At 46.0% G+C, this 16,553-nt stretch overlaps 1 protein-coding gene across 1 annotated transcript; it reads right to left on the reverse strand.

Moving 5' to 3' along the window:
• Window positions 1-2,397: 2,397 nt before the first annotated feature.
• On the reverse strand, window positions 2,398-10,402 carry znf598 (zinc finger protein 598). Its single transcript, XM_029246683.1, has 12 exons — window positions 10,124-10,402; window positions 7,579-7,691; window positions 7,352-7,481; window positions 7,056-7,267; window positions 6,515-6,732; window positions 6,297-6,411; window positions 6,019-6,194; window positions 5,711-5,819; window positions 4,009-4,790; window positions 3,689-3,839; window positions 3,304-3,451; window positions 2,398-2,843 (listed from the first exon to the last, which is right to left on the reverse strand). Exons 1-12 carry the CDS (start codon window positions 10,295-10,297, stop codon window positions 2,487-2,489), a joined length of 2,685 nt encoding a protein of 894 aa, XP_029102516.1. The 5' UTR covers window positions 10,298-10,402; the 3' UTR covers window positions 2,398-2,486.
• Window positions 10,403-16,553: the final 6,151 nt, after the last annotated feature.

Consider the following 16,553-nt stretch of genomic DNA (forward strand, 5'->3'; position numbering starts at 1 on the left):
CCTAGTTTTTATGACAGAAAACTGAAGCATGACATTTTAAAAAGCTCACTTAAGTCCTCAAAGTTCATGTATAAAACAAGTGATACATCCAGTTAGATTTAATTTCAAGTGCTCTCATATTAGACAAATCTGAATGGTCATAATTCTGCAAAAATATATTTTACAGTTCTGAGATAATCCCTGATAAGGGTGAGGGAGGGTGTAGAAATTCATGTTTACAATCCTTGGTGTATTCTATAGTAGCACCGCTAACGTTATCTGTACGCTGTGTGATAGGATAATGTACACAAAGTGGTATTGATTGTAACTCAATTTATCTAAATGGAATTCCTTAACTGTTTGAGGTCTTGTATGCTGTACCAATAATGCAATCTTGTTATAGTCACTGACAAATTTCACAGCATGGGTTTACTTTTCAGTTTCCCCGGAGTCACAATGACCCGTATTTCTGTAAGTCACCAAGTACCACTGGCTGTCACTCTGCATTTGTTCAGGTTGACATTGTTTTTGAGGTCTTAAATAAAACACTTTTTAATAAACCAAAAATGACATTTCATTGACTGATGAATGGTGGTGTCAGTGTACATAAAACATGGTTTTAAACTTAATAGTCACATAATGGAGGGAATGAAGGTTGAGAGTTTTCTAATGGTTTAAAAAAAATTTCCAGTGAAAATCTGAATGTACTATTGTGGTATTGCAAAATAGAACACTTTACAGTGTGTGCTGACCATCTCTTCAGAAGATGGCAGATGGAACAAAATTTATCTTTAATGCATCACACAAAGAGCTTTTAAATTGGAATGTGCACATCTTTTCAGTGATGATGGAAAAACCCAGAATTCCTAATGTGATCTCATTACAATTATCTTTTGAAACATATCAATGAAAATTTGTCCCATTACAAATAATCTGAAGCTGGTTGCATCAATATACTATTACGCAAACTGCATAGCATGTAGAGAACAGGAAGTGGAACAAAAGCACCGCTTAGGCCACTTTGAGGCCAGAAATGTGAAACTGACTACAGGAGGAACAGTGTAACCAAGCAGTGGCAGGACAAGCACAGCTGTTCCTGTTCCTTCCACTTCAGGCCCATCGTGGGGAAAACACACATACCAACAATGAACACTCCAGCATTCTGCCTATATGACAAATCAATGTAGAAGTGCATAAAGTTTCAGAAAAATTCTTACACAACTGATATTACAACATGAAATATGTTAAACTCAGGAAGTGGGGAGGCGAGTCAATACATACCAACAGTATTTTTATTTGGGGAATTCCCTTTGGACAAGTGACTGTCCATTTTTGGAAGCAACAGACATGTTTGCTGAAGTTATTTAGTTTAAGGATGGCAAACCTGTATTAATTTGATGACATATATTAGGACAGTAAGAAAAATGCTGCAACTTCAGGGCTGTTATTTCCACCTTTCGGCAAATTATGGAAAACGGGACAAGATCCATGCAACAATCCCCACCACTGGAAATAATCTGGTTTTCCATTCAAAAATGTCAGCCAACAATTATGAATTAGCAGTTACGCAGTTATCAGCAACGCCAATATGTAGGCACTGTGCTGATGAAACCACATCAATGTGGTTTCACATTTACATGCTTGCAGCCCTTGGTAGGACAGAACAAGGATTTATAGCTATTTTATTAATATTTTCTTTTTGCCAGTATAGAAACAGGAAAGAAAAGGCCAAATAATTTCTTTTACCACCTGATTATTACATAGGATCACTCTCCTGCACAAGTCTAAACTGGTGCCGAGAGTTTAGGGTAATTTCAGTAAATTAGTGGTGGAAGCAATCCACACCAGTTGAGCAACTCTCCAAATTAAATGACTCCCAAAGAGAATTGTAGAACTGCCTCCATCAGTGCTAAATGAATTTATACTGAACTTTTTTTTGTAGTAGTCCATAAATAATGTATTAGACTACAGCACTACCTTGCATTGTTTGCTGATGATCTGAAGAAACACGTTTCAAAAACGGAAGGCAAAAATCTAAAACTGACTGCAGTCCTGCCTAGATGCCAAGAAAAAAGAAAAAAAAAAAAAGTTCCTTTGTGCACATTAAATGTGATATTTTATAGTCCTGTAATCTGTCAGATTCTCACTGACATTTCTATAAGAAATAGGCAAAAATTCAAGCTAGAATAGAAAAACACCAGCAATAATTTAAGGTTTTTAAGCAAATATAAAGTGCCTTCTGGGAAACCAACTCTTAAGCTCTGAAAATTCAGCAGACCAGAAAACAGCGGCAACAACCTTTGCTGGTAGATTTGTAGTATCAACACCATTGATCGTTCAAATTTCAATAAGTTACCAGAGCTTTCTCCGCCCGATCACCTTACAATGCTGAACTTAACAGACCCATTCTGCCCCCTTAGACCCATTTCCTGCGAGAAAGCACATTCCCCTACAGTACAGACATCCCTGGACCCAGCCAGAATCTGAGTGCGGTAGCCTTGCAGAGGTTAGCTGATGATCTTGCTGATGGCCTGCAGAGATGGGAAGTCATCATCTGCCATGTGCAAAGTTTTGTGGGCAGCGAAGTCCTTCTGGGCCAGGACCTGGCTACAGGCCGGACAGATCAGACAGTCGAGCTCCAGGCTGCTGTTGGTGGAGCTGCTCTGCCACGCATTCTTTTTGTTCTTCTTGGGCTTGCTGCCGGCCTGTTTCTCCAAAGCCTTCAAGTCCCCATGGGCGGCAAGGAGCTCCTGCTGCTTCGCCGTGTCTGGCAGGAGCACCAGAAGCTCATTGAAGATCCTCCTGAAATTATCGCCCAGTAGCTCTTGGCAGCTCTTGTGGTACTGGGCAGCTGAGATCACTCCCTGTGAGGTGAAGAGGCAAACAGAGGGTGTTCAGGCACTCGAAACAGAGGTCGTCACGTTTATAACTCTTACAAATATACTCCCAAGATACTCCAAAGAGAAACACTGATCTGGTTTCTCAGGCAACTGACAACGCCAGCTGTGCACTAACTTACACACAGCTTACTGAATATAAAACATGTAGCAAGAAAAAAAAATGCAGATATGACTGATATTTTATTTAGAAAATTACTGCAAAGTATCATGACATAACATTTAAACTGAATTTAGTATTGGAGGAAAAAAAAAAGTTGATCTCATTTGTAATAGAACTGCAGACAAGTTAGCATTTGACAATGTTAATTTTTTCATACACAAAATCGGCTAAAATTCTATTTAACATCTTGTCAATGATACTGTCACTTTTCGGTATTCAGATAAGTGAAACTAGAGTCAAGTTATATTTACAAAATTGTATCACCTGTCGGAACTGTACTGAGTAAGTCTTGAATTCATTGAACTTGGATTCATCATTCTGAAGAAAATTTTTTATTGATTGTATCAGGTCCATATTTCTCTCCTGGAACTTCTCTGGTTTGAGGTAGGTCCTTGGTGGTGGTGCTGCTGTCCTGAAGCGGAAAAATAAAGAACTCCATATACATACATATTTGTTCCCGTAAACTTTGTATTTTATTAACTTTTACAGAACTTTAGCTGGTTTCAATTTTAAAAAACTCGATGTATTTTAAGAAGGGACTATTTTAATTTTCAAAGTTTTATATAAGGAAATACTCAGAATCCCAATTGGTATCGTCTCTTGTGCGTAATTGCAGTTGTCAGGGCAGAGTAAAAACACGGTCACTGACTCAGTAGCTGTAAAGAGCGCAGGTCCAATGTTTGCATTCAGAGGGACACCGGTGAATCCAGGTGGTGGCTTGCTAGGAGGGCCCACCAACCCAGGGGGCGGAGGGGGAAGGCCGTTCTGGGTCGCTTTCACTGGGAACGTATTTTTAAACCCTGGGGGGGGGGGGGGGGGGGATCACAATCTTTTTTTAACGGAATTATCTGTCAGAAGACAAACATGTTGACTATATTACAGATTCAGGTGAAACACACACGCATAAATAGTCTGTTGTATAAAATGGCTTTTCAGTGACCAGAATTACAGCTCTATTTCATACTCTACCTGGAGGAGGTTTTCTCGGTATCAACGCAGGGAACTCCTCCTCCCCGGGAAGCAGACAAGGGTTACAGTCGGCTTGCTTTTGCAGTCCAGGCGGCTCTTTGGAAACCACAGCTGGGTTCTCCAGTGGCTTGTTCGTGTTCCCATTAAAGAGAAGGTTTGACTTAGGGGTTGCAGTCGGTTTGGGACTGTTTTGCACAGGGGGCAAGCTAGCCTCTGGAACATTCTCTTTTTGGGCCACGCTGACCTCCCCGGCAGTTGGCCATGTACTGGACATAGCGGCGGTGGGCTGTTTCTTCCTCTTGCTCACCTTGGGGCCCGATGGTAAGCCCTTACTCGTCAGCAGCGATGAAATGTCCAGCATGGTAGGCACACTGCGGATGTCCTGGACCGTCTTGCCAGACTCTTCTTCCTCCTCGGAAGATGCGGTCCTGATCCTGGAAGGTGCTTTAGCACCATTTCCTTGAGTGGACTTCTTTTTGTACTGGGAGACCGAGGCTAGAAGGTGGCTTGCAGAGGTGTTGGAGGGAGGCACAGGTCTTGGTCCTGCTTTGGTGGCCTGTGCCGTATTTTTGTTGCCACACTGAGACCAAGCGGACAAAGTGTTGCCCACTGGCTTCTGGGGTCTGATTTTGGAGACGAGAGCCGGAAAATCTTCCTCCTGAAAGGAAGAGGGATTCCAGGACTGAACACTGTATGCTGGAGTCATGGGGGTGGACAAGGTTGCACTGGACAGGCTGGGGAAATCAGCTTCTTCCAGTTTCACAGGGGCAGATTTGATCATGCTGCACACGAAAGAACAGAGGATGTCAGCTGTTTAACCTGAACCTAAACGGGCAAATAGCCAGTAAACAGTTAGCATACTTCTTTAAGGCTTAGCGTTGCAAAATGAAGCAAAACTTTCTTCATATTCTGTACACTAAAATATTAAGTTTTGCTATATTTAATAAGCCATTCTAATATACTGACTTCTCAATTTACCAAAAGACAAATTTCAAACCTGTTTTTCTAATTAACTTTAAACAGAATATTCTTAACTTTTCAGTCTTCTAAAACTTGTTTGTAGCAAAGCGAAAGTAACCTGTGTTTACCTGCCAAGCTGACAGATGAGTAAAATACCATAAAATAAAATGCAGAAGCACCTAATCCAACTCACTTCCACAGTGTTTACAACTCATGTCTGGAGTTTGACAGTGCAGGTGACTAATAGCACCAGTAAGAAAGAATACCAGAATGATACCCCTGATTATTGCATTTTAATCTAGTTATTTACACCTCCAACTCTCTAAAGGAAACAAAATGTGGACAGTTTTACACACACAAAAAAAAAAAAAAGAGAAAATTTTCCATACACTTGTGCCTCAAATTGTGTTTTGTTATTGATCTGTGAAAGTCAGTTGAGTTAGCTAGTCCTACACTATTCTGATATAGTGACAGCTTAAGTTCTCTATAAAACAAAATGTAATTTTAGAAAATAAGGGAAGAAAATGCCATGGTTTTTTTTTTTTTTAATAAAAATTACCTAGAAAACATATCTACAAAAGTTAGTCACTTGACCATTCACACTATGAGGAGACAGTATGTTACACTAATACTATAATAAACAGGCAAAATGTGGGGGAAAAAAAACTAAAACAGTAGCCTGCACAAACATTCCTATAGGAAAAATACAAACTGGCAGATAATGAAAATCTGTACAATATACCTCGCCAAGGGTGGTAGTGGTGTATCCGCTGATGTAGCCCCCAAAACTGGGAAATCTTCGCCCTTTATTGATTCCGTTACACCAAAAGATCGCCCTGTATCCCTGGGGGCTGAGACAAGCCATACAACCAATGCTGACATATTCTACAGTAACACACAAGGACACATCATCAGTCTGCCTGATAAAGGGCTGGCTTTGTGAAGTGTGCACTACTAAAATAACGCATAATTTACCGAAATCAAATATTCTGACGTTTGTGTACCATATTAAGTACAAAAACTACCACTAATAGCAAAAAGCTCCCCTACTTAGAACTTCAGTTGGCTTGGCTGCACTCCCTAGATTTCGGTCATCATCCATCTCCATTTTCTCTTCCCTGCGTGCCTTTGGGATTTCTCGTTCCAGGGCCTGCCTCCTCTCTTCCTGTCGGGAGGCGGCTATGGAAGCGCGAACTGCAGCTGCAACTTCCCGGTCCTCCTCCTCCCTGAAAGAAATGTGCAGTCATGCACTCAAACTCTGGAATGGAGTGCCCCATGTTCTCTCACAAGCACAGTTAAAACATAGCAGTGGTAGAGGTGGGGCTTACCTGTTGTATCTCCAGCTCACTCTCCTGTTCTGGTGGGTCATCCGAGACGCACCCCTTCCTGCTCTCGCCTGCCGGTTAAAGCGATCCACTTCTTCATAGTCCTCCCCTCCAATACCTAATGGCATGGAACCCACACAAACACACACAGGTCAGTTCACTGCAATCCAGTTCCCACACTGCTCTCTTAAGACACCTCAAGCACAATCCCTTGCACTAACCATCGGTCCTTCGTTGGTGTCGTGGGGTGTAGTTAAACTGCAGCTCTATGTGACGGTTCTGTCTGGCTTCAGCTCGGCTCTTGCTGTGGGCAGCTGCCTTATGAGCTTTGTAGTCAATCTCTGTGCGGAAAGCATGGGTGAACTGCTCTGTACTACAGCGGCCTTCTTCGCACAGGTAGTGACTCTCGCGGAAATGATCACGCAGGTACGGATAGTCACTAGAAGGAAATTTAAGTAGGAAAAAACATGTCGACATATTTTGGGTATTCAGGAAGTCAAATCAGTATTTTTTTTTCTTAAGTGGCTTCTCAGGTATATTACTATTTTGAAATTTTTTGGTTTACATTTATTTTTTCCCCCCCGGTGTTATTCTTACATCAAAAATATACCACTGTAAGTCAGTACTGGCAGGTTTTAAAATCAAAGTCAACTTTGTCATTCCCAAAATATGTCTAGGACAAAGACAGGAGCAAAGTAGCATTTCTCCAGGACCTGCATTCCTCCTTCCCCCTTTAAAGTAGGAAAAGCAATGGTGTTTCACCTGTAGTACTCCTGTGCTCCATCAGAATCACAAAAGTGGCAGAAATAGTGATCTCGGCGCAGGTGTTTCAGCAGTTCATCATTATCTAGGTAACGGTCATCGCAGAATTTACAGAGAGGGTGACCGCGGTGAGAGGTATCATCAGGGTCCCCCTGAGTTCGATGTCGAGCCAAGTCTTTGCGGCTATACCACTTCCTCTCATGGGTGAAAATCTGTGGTGGAATGCGGAGACACACTCTGACAGCTCTGTACAATGCAATGGCCAAAAAACAGCCGCAAAAACTCAAAGGATTTACCTTCAGGTGTTTAGCACACAATTTGCAGCAAAACAGCTCATGTTGCTTCCTCATATGTTGTTCCAACTCTTCAAATTTAGAAAACACTTTTGGTTCTGGACATTGTGGACATTCAGACTGCAGGATCTTCCTAAAATTAAAGACAAAACAACAAGACAGAAGTTTCACCATTTATTTTTTTAAATTTTTTTTTAAAAAAAAAAGGTCAAGCAAAAACATCATCGTACCTGAACTGTGCATAGATCTTGCCATTGGTGAAATAAATGTCATACTTTTTCTCACACTGGAACTGCTCGGAGTCTATTGTAGCAAATGGTTGAAGTTTCTTGATGAAAATCACCTACAATGAAGCAACATCAAAAAACACAATAAGAGATGCTTAGACAATTATAACAATTTAAAACTGCTGTCCTTCAGAGGGTAAAAATATATTGTCCTGGGCAGCTACGAGAAGGAATTGTCAGTGTCACCCCTGAACAACCTAGTGACCCTAACCCTAACCCATAACCCCTAACCTTATTTAAGGTTAACTCGCCAATGAAAGATTTACAAAATAATGGAAAAAAATGACAAAAACATCAATCCTGGCACTAACGGAGCAGGCTTTCTCTCAGTGTGAAATGGAACCCTTCGTCTTCTGCTTGGAAACTCGATTTAATACCTTTTGTTACCCACACTTGCTGATACGAGGTAGTCACAATTTGGGTTTGAATTCAAAGGCTGTTTATTTTACTGCAAAACTCACTCTTCACGCATGGAGACTATATGTTAACAGGGTAATATTTGTTTCTCCACCTGAAATACAGTTCACCAAGTCCTCATGTAATGGGATGCTGTACAGTGAAAAACTGCTCTAACATCTTATGGAAACATACACTTCTTTCAATCTACAGACTTATTATTCAGCACAACAGCATTTTTTTTTTCCAGTTATGCTGTCATTTTAATTCCACAACTGGTACTTTATTTACTACCCACCATGCCCTTCACTCTGCAAAGCATGCAGACACGGTGATTCTACCACAAGACTTGATACTTCATCGCTTCTAGAGACAATATCAACCTGCGATTAAGGCAAACGGCAGATTCTCTACTGTTACTGACCGGAGACAAGTGTCACCTAAACCAAAAAGTTTTCAAGACGTTAAGGCAATTACAATTAACTATCCATTTACACAGCTGGGTCAGTTTTACTTTCAAGAAGAACCTCGATGAAACAGGGCTCAATGGGAAGGGTGAGAGGGGACAGTTCACTGTCTGTACCTCTTTGCACAGCGATCTTACGGGTTTCTTCACACACCTGACGGACAAACTGTCACAAAGTCTCCCTCCGTCCAGGGAACACCCTATCTCATGTTCTCTGTTCTCTACTTACGATTATTTACCCGTTTATACATTTACAGTCATTTATTTAGCAGACGCTTTTCTCCAAAGCGACGCACGTCTCAACGAAAATACAATTTCGCATTACATTAAGAGAAAGAGGCATGGCTGCAGGCATGTGATTCTTAAGTAAACCTAGTTTGTTGCTTTCCACTTGATGCACCGATGTTCATCGCTCAGGTCGGTGCATAAAATGCAGGACAAATGAATCCTGAAAAAAGAAAAAAAAATTGTAGGAAGGTTAATATACTAAGATACACAAAATCACATACAAATTAATACAGGAGTGGCAGCTGTGTAAAGTCTTATCTGGTGACGCGCATGAAGTTACGGCGCATGAACATTTACACCGTACACGAGCTGGAGAGATCTTGGGCGAAACGGGTCCGGAAAAGGTGAGTTTTCAGACCCGCTTCAGCAGTTCTGAGTGAGAGGGGGAGGTCATTCCACCACAATGCCGGAGTCAAACCCGAGAACTTCTATGCTTTACCTTTTTGTACTTTACTTTTATATACAGCTGCGCTGGGTAATTTTACTGGAGCAATTCAGAGTAAGTTTCAAGGGTACAACAGCTGGAGGTGGACTTCGAACCCGGGACCTTTGCCAAAGGCTTTGGGTCCAAAGCAGCTCTACCACTACACTACCAGCTCTCTGACTCCACTAATTTGACGTTTTGTCTAAGTACTACAACACATACCGCTGGTGTTAGTTGTTCATTAAACTTAAAGATATGTTATATCAACCCCTTCGTCTTGCTGAAACGTGAAGGGACACCTGAGCCTCCAGCCTGAGGTCTGAGGTGTCAGCGCCGCGGGAGAAACAGCAGCTGCCGGCGTCAAAACCCGCGAGCAGCGCTACGGCGCCGACAGGCCAGCAGCAGATACACACAAACGCACCGCGAGTGCCGCTCACACACCGCAAACACACACAGCCAGCGGAGCGAATCATCATGTCTCCGCGCTCGGTCGGTGTCCACACTCTCCCTCCTCAGACTCGACTCCCTCACGCGCTCACTGGTGGGAACTCGCAGCCGGACGAAGCGCGAGGGCCGTGCGAATGAAATGGCTGCGTCTCGCGGACGCAGCCGCGGCACGCGCCGGTCGGGCTCCTCTCGTCGCCCCAGACCCGGGGGAAAACAACGCTTTCATATTAATGAGTTCCGAACAAACGAGACTCGCATTCCGTGACACGAAAGATTTTGAAATATCTCCAATTAAGGACAAAAAAAGAAAAAAAAAAAAAAACAGCTGAGCTAGCTCACTTAGCTAACAGGTTAGCTTCTCGATGATTCCAGTTAGCCTCACAGTAGGCCGCGGCGCCGCGGACTGGTGTGGCGCGAGCTGCGGTGGGGGGGGGCAGGGCTCAGGCGGGCGCGCGGCCGACCCGTACCTTGTCGAGCTCCTCGCGGCACACGGCGCAGTACTTCTGGTCGCAGAGCACCCGCATCTTGGTGGAGCACTGGTAGCACACCGGGTGGTCGCACTTCCCCACGGCGAAGATGTCCACATCCTGGCAGCAGAGAACGCAGCTCCTCTCCGTCTCCTTTAGAGATTTATTTTCCATGACAGAGCGAGGGAGAACGAGGCCCGGTAAACGTGCGTGTAGATAGTGCGGAACGAGGGAGCGGACGTCTCGCTACGCCGGTGAGCCCTGACGTAATGCTGACGGCGGCTCTCTCTCGCGCTCGTCATGACAGCGCCCCTTGCGGTTCTGAAATTTACTACACGACTCAATCAAATGTGACATTTCTACCAGTTTCAGATGAAGGCCGGACCGCTTAATCTGAACAAACAAAGAAATAAATAAAATTTCACACGGTCTAGCTTGTCATGGCCGCGAATATTGCTAATGTGAAACGCGCTTCGCTCTCTCGCCACTTTGGTATCCATGGTAACAGGACGCTTCTTAATCCTGACGCTGTTAGAATCATGATGAACACAGAGGAGAATCAGGCACGAGCTGAATGAGCCGGTGCGCCTTACGGATATCGATCGTAAATTCATGTCACATTTGCTCCCTTCGAAAAATTTCAAGGACATTTTTAAGTTTTAGAAAACAGAAGCGTGAAGATAATATATTTTGGTAAAAAAAAAATCTTAAAACTTTCTTTTTTTTAGATTAAAAAGCGACTATTTATATCCCGATCAGCAAGTCAAGACAAGTGACGTGTATGAAAAATATTGCATAGTCCACAATAGCTTGACACATTTCAAAAACGTAATCGTTAAGCAGATCTCAACAGACATTGCACGGGACAGGTGTGACAACGCACAATCACTGTGACCTGTCACATGTTCACATGTTGGCTTGTAAGCTGAAAGTGTCAATCAATGTGCCATTTTCACCAAGTCCCACATAACTCCCTTGTCTTGTCTCACCTGTCTACTACAGCTTCTCTATCTATTGGACACAGGGAATATGACGCACTAGTGTGTCATAATAGCTCAGCACATAGTATGAGTCAGTGGCACACTGTTGCCATGCGGTAATAATATCCTGACAGTGAGATTTATCTTGATGTGAGTCTTCATTACTCAGAACCTTAACCCTTAAATCATGAATCATTAAGTCATGAAAGGCCAGCAAGAAGCATGGCGATTCATGGTGTAGATTTGTGACCGTGTGATTCCTGGTTCGCATCCCACTAGCGATCAATGTATTTCCCCAGAACTGATACACTAAGAATGCCCCACAGTTTATAAAGGTAAGTAATTGTAAAGTTAGATGTGTAACATCATAAGCCAATTTGGTGAAAGGTGTCAGTTAAAGCAGAGGGGGTGCGGTGGCCGGGACCTGCTCTCTAGTGGGTCTGGGGTTTGAGTCCCACTTGGGGTGCCTTGTGACGGACTGGCATCCCGTCCTGGGTGTGTCCCCTCCCTCTCCAGCCTTACACCCTGCGTTACGGGATTAGGCTCCGGTTTACCGTGACCCTGCTTAGGTCAAGCAGTTTCAGCCAGCGTGTGTCTATCAGTTAAAGTGCAGTAGCAAATATTCCCTTTCCATTTACATGCTGTTAGTGTGTTATATTAAAATCGCTACTGAGCTCCATAAATGTTGATTTAATTTGTAAGTGAACTGAAACATCTTAAAAATCACTTTATCCTTTTTAAATTCACGATTCATGGTACATAATTGAGATTTCCTCCTCCCACACACCCACAAACGTCCAGCAACCCGATCACTTACCGACCCCCACACAGGACTTTTCACATTGATGGACTTATGCTGTATTTATTCCCTCCCCGCTCCAGCAAAACTCAAAAACATTAAATTTAATATCGCACATAAAGAGTTTTGGAAGTGATCGCTGGCACTGAAAGGTGTAAAAGTGAATGCCTTCACAGGCAGCCCAGTGCTGAGTGCAACGACTCCTGAACGTGCTGCTGTTCCACCGTGAGTCCTATGTTCTTCCATTCTCTCCGGTGGACCCATGTCACAGACCATGGAGGTACGCTAGAGTGCTCATGTAACATGGCAACACACATGCACACATTTTAATTTCTCAGTGCTGATTCTTTTTCATATGAATTTGATCTGGTTTTAAGCCAATTTTTTCTAGGTTTAACTAATAAAAGGCCAAAAAAAGCTTAAAACATTTACAGTCAGCCGATCCGCGATAGTTTAGGTTAAAAAAATTTGAAAAAGGGAAAAGGAGTCCTCTCTCGGTAGATAATACATGTGAATATTACTCAAACAAAATAATATGCAGTGCTGCTTTAAAGTATGTGAACCCTATAGGGATGGTCATTATTCTTGTATAAAGTATAAAATAAACTTATACAATCAGAATTTTAAATCTTAAACTTATGAAGTGAATAAATTACTATCATCTACACACCTGATTCTACTTACCTACCTGGTTTAACCAATACAACTTGGTTTCACTTATTTGTGCACCTGCACTACTGGCGTGTTTCTACTACACAATGATTTCCTCTAAAGCAACATATGGAATTGGTCATTACACACCTATTATGTCACATGAGAAACACCGATTCTCATTAAATAACCATTTTGTGCTGAAACTAAGGGACTCAAGGGCTTTGCATACTTTTAGGCTGCGCTATATCTGCTAACATACCTCAGTGCAAACCCATGGCAGAAATAAGGATTCCCTGCTAATCACAGCAGTACTATCCAGACAAAGCATCCATCCATCCATCCATCTTCCTCCGCTTTTATCGGGGGCCGGGTCGCGGGGGCAGCAGTCCGAGCAGAGTCCTCCAGACTTCCCTCTCCCCGCACACCTCCTCCAGTTCCTCTGGGGGAACCCCAAGGCGTTCCCAGGCCAGCCGGGAGACATAGTCTCTCCAACGTGTCCTGGGTCTGCCCCGAGGCCTCCTCCCAGTGGGACAAGCCCGGAACACCTCCCCAGGGAGGCGTCCAGGAGGCATCCGGAACAGATGCCCGAGCCACCTCAACTTGCTCCTCTCGATGCGGAGGAGCAGCGGCTCTACTCCGAGCTCCTCCCGGGTGACTGAGCTCCTCACCCTATCCCTAAGGGTGCACCCAGCCACTCCGCGGAGGAAACTCATTTCTGCCGCTTGTATCCGCGATCTCATTCTTTCGGTCATGATCCAGAGTTCATGACCATAGGTGAGGGTAGGAACGTAGATCGACCGGTAAATTGAGAGCTTCGCCTTACGACTCAGCTCCCTCTTCACCACAACAGACCGGTACAATGACCGCATTACTGCGGACGCCACACCGATCCGTCTGTCAACCTGCCGCTCCATTTTTCCCTCACTCGTGAACAAGACCCCGAGATACTTAAACTCCTCCACTTGAGGGAGCAACTCCCCCCTAACCCGGAGGGGGCAATCCACCTTTTTCCGACTGAGAATCATGGCCTCGGATTTGGAGGTGCTGATTCTCATCCCCGCCGCTTCGCACTCGGCTGCAAACCTCCCCAGTGCACGCTGCAAGTCTTGACTTGATGAAGCCAACAGGACCACATCGTCCGCAAAAAGCAGAGACGAGATCTCGCGGCCACCAAAACAGACACCCTCCGTTCCCTGACTGCGCCTAGAAATTCTGCCCATAAAAATAATGAACAGAATCGGTGACAAAGGGCAGCCCTGGCGGAGTCCAACATGCACCGGGAACAGGTCTGACTTACTGCCGGCAATGCGAACCAAGCTCCTGCTCCGGTCATACAGGGAACGAACAGCCCGTAGCAGCGAGCCCCGAACCCCATAATCCCGAAGTACCTCCCACAGGATGCCACGAGGGACACGGTCGAATGCCTTCTCCAGGTCCACAAAACACATATGGACTGGTTGGGCAAACTCCCATGAACCCTCCAGCACCCTAGTGAGGGTATAGAGCTGGTCCAGCGTTCCACGGCCAGGGCGAAAACCGCATTGCTCCTCCTGAATCCGAGATTCGACTATCGGTCGGATTCTCCTTTCCAGTACCCTGGCATAGACTTTCCCAGGGAGGCTAAGGAGTGTGATCCCCCTGTAGTTGGAACACAATCTCCGGTCCCCCTTCTTAAAAAGAGGGACCACCACCCCGGTCTGCCAGTCTAGAGGCACCGTTCCCGAACTCCACGCGATGCTGCAGAGGCGTGTCAGCCAAGACAGCCCCACAACATCCAGAGACTTGAGAAACTCGGGGCGGATCTCATCCACCCCCGGAGCCTTGCCACCGAGGAGTTTTTTGACTACCTCAGCAACTTCAGCCAGTGTAATGGACGAGTCCCCCTCCGAGTCCCCAGCCTCAGCTTCCTCTACGGAAGGCGTGTCGGAGGGATTGAGGAGATCCTCAAAGTACTCCTTCCACCGCCCGAGAACATCCTCAGCTGAGGTCAGCAGCGCACCACTTCCACTGTAAACAGTGTTCGTGGAACACCGCTTCCCCCCTCTGAGTTGCCGGACAGTTTGCCAGAATCTCTTTGAAGCCGACCGAAAGTCTTCCTCCATGGCCTCACCGAACTCCTCCCAAGCCCGAGTTTTTGCCGCGGCGACTGCCAGAGCCGCGCTCCGTTTGGCCCGTCGGTACCTGTCAGCTGCTTCAGGAGTCCCATGAGCCAGCCAGGCCCGATAGAACTCCTTCTTCAGCTTGACGGCATCCCTTACTTCCGGTGTCCACCACCGTGTTCGGGGATTGCCGCCGCGACAGGCACCGGAGACCTTATGGCCGCAGCTCCGAACCGCCGCACCGACAATGGAGGAGCGGAACATAGTCCATTCAGACTCAATGTCCCCCACCTCCCTCGGGACCTGGTTGAAGCTCTGTCGGAGGTGGGAGTTGAAGACCTCTCTGACAGGGGCCTCCGCCAAACGTTCCCAACAGACCCTCACTATGCGTTTGGGCCTGCCAGGTCTGTCCAGCTTTTTCCCCCGCCATCGAATCCAACTCACCACCAAGTGGTGATCAGTTGACAGCTCAGCCCCTCTCTTCACCCGAGTGTCCAAGACATATGGCCGAAGGTCAGAAGAAACGACTACAAAGTCGATCATTGACCTCCGACCTAGGGTGTCCTGGTGCCAAGTGCACTGATGGGCACCCTTATGCATGAACATGGTGTTCGTTATGGATAAACCGCGACTAGCACAGAAATCCAATAACAACTCACCGCTCGGGTTCAGATCAGGGAGGCCGTTCCTCCCAATCACGCCCCTCCAGGTGTCACTGTCGCTGCCCACGTGGGCGTTAAAGTCCCCCAGTAGAACGACAGAGTCCCCAGTGGGAGCGCTTTCCAGCACGCCCCCCAGGGACTCTAAAAAGGCCGGGTACTCTACACTGCCGCTAGGCGCATAAGCACAAACGACAGTGAGAGACCGTTCCCTGACCCGAAGGCGTAGGGAGACGACCCTCTCATTCACCGGGGTAGACTCCAACACATGGCGGCTGAACTGGGGGGCTATTAATAAGCCCACACCAGCCCGCCGCCTCTCACCTTGGGCAACGCCAGAATAGTGGAGAGTCCACCCTCGATCGAGGAGAGTGGTTCCAGAACCCAAGCTATGAGTGGAAGTGAGCCCGACTATATCTAGACGGTATCTCTCAACTTCCCGCACCAGCTCAGGCTCCTTCCCCACCAGTGAGGTGACATTCCAAGTCCCAAAAACCAGAGTTGGCGCCCGAGGTTTGGGTCGGCCGGGCACTCGGCCCCGACCACCGCCCAAATCACAATGCACCAGCCCCTTACGGTTTCTCCGGCAGGTGGTGAGCCCACCGAAGAGCGGCTCCACGTCATGGCTTTGGGCTGAGCCCGGCCAGGCCCCGTGGGCATAGACCTGGCCACCAGGCGCTCGCATGCGAGCCCCCCCCCCCAGGCCTGGCTCCAGGGTGGGGCCCCAGTGACCCCATACCGGGCGGGGTAAACGAAAGCCTTGATTTTTCCTTCATAAGGGGTTTTTGAACCGCGCTTTGTCTCGTCTGTCATCCAGGACCTGTCTGCCATGGGAGACCCTACCAGGGGCATATAGCCCCAGACAACATAGCTCCTGGACTCATTCAGGCACTCAAACCCCTCCACCACGGTAAGGTGGCGGTTCACGGAGGAGCCAGACAAAGCATATTTTGCAAATTATTGATTACACTTTATTCAAAAATAAGAGGAACGCAACCCTGGTTGTCGTAATTTGTCATTTTTTAACTATAATGGATTGAAATTTGATTAAAACTGTTGAGTACGGGGTGTGGTGGTGCAGCAGACTTGGCTAGGTCCTGCTCTTTGGTGGGTCTAGGGTTCAAGCCCTGCTTGGGGTGCCTTGTGATGGACTGGCGTCCCGTCCTGGTTGTGGCCCCTCCCCCTCCAGCCTTGTGCCCTGCGTTACTGGGTTAGGCTCCCACATGAGTGGCTCCAGCC

The sequence above is a fragment of the Scleropages formosus genome, chromosome 20 (genome assembly GCF_900964775.1).
Source record: "Scleropages formosus chromosome 20, fSclFor1.1, whole genome shotgun sequence".
In the NCBI taxonomy this organism is placed as follows: Eukaryota; Metazoa; Chordata; class Actinopteri; order Osteoglossiformes; family Osteoglossidae; genus Scleropages; species Scleropages formosus.

What these genes read in the sequence shown, in the direction of transcription:
- znf598 (XM_029246683.1), bottom strand. Translation starts at nt 10,297, where the DNA reads ATGGAAAATAAATCTCTAAAGGAGACGGAGAGGAGCTGCGTTCTCTGC. An exon ending in CCACTACCACCCTTGGCGAG is followed by an intron (nt 4,791 to 5,710) that starts GTATATTGTACA and finishes TTTCGTGTGCAG; the next exon opens with CATGATCAAATCTGCCCCTG. An exon ending in ACTCAGTACAGTTCCGACAG is followed by an intron (nt 2,844 to 3,303) that starts GTGATACAATTT and finishes TTCACCTCACAG; the next exon opens with GGAGTGATCTCAGCTGCCCA.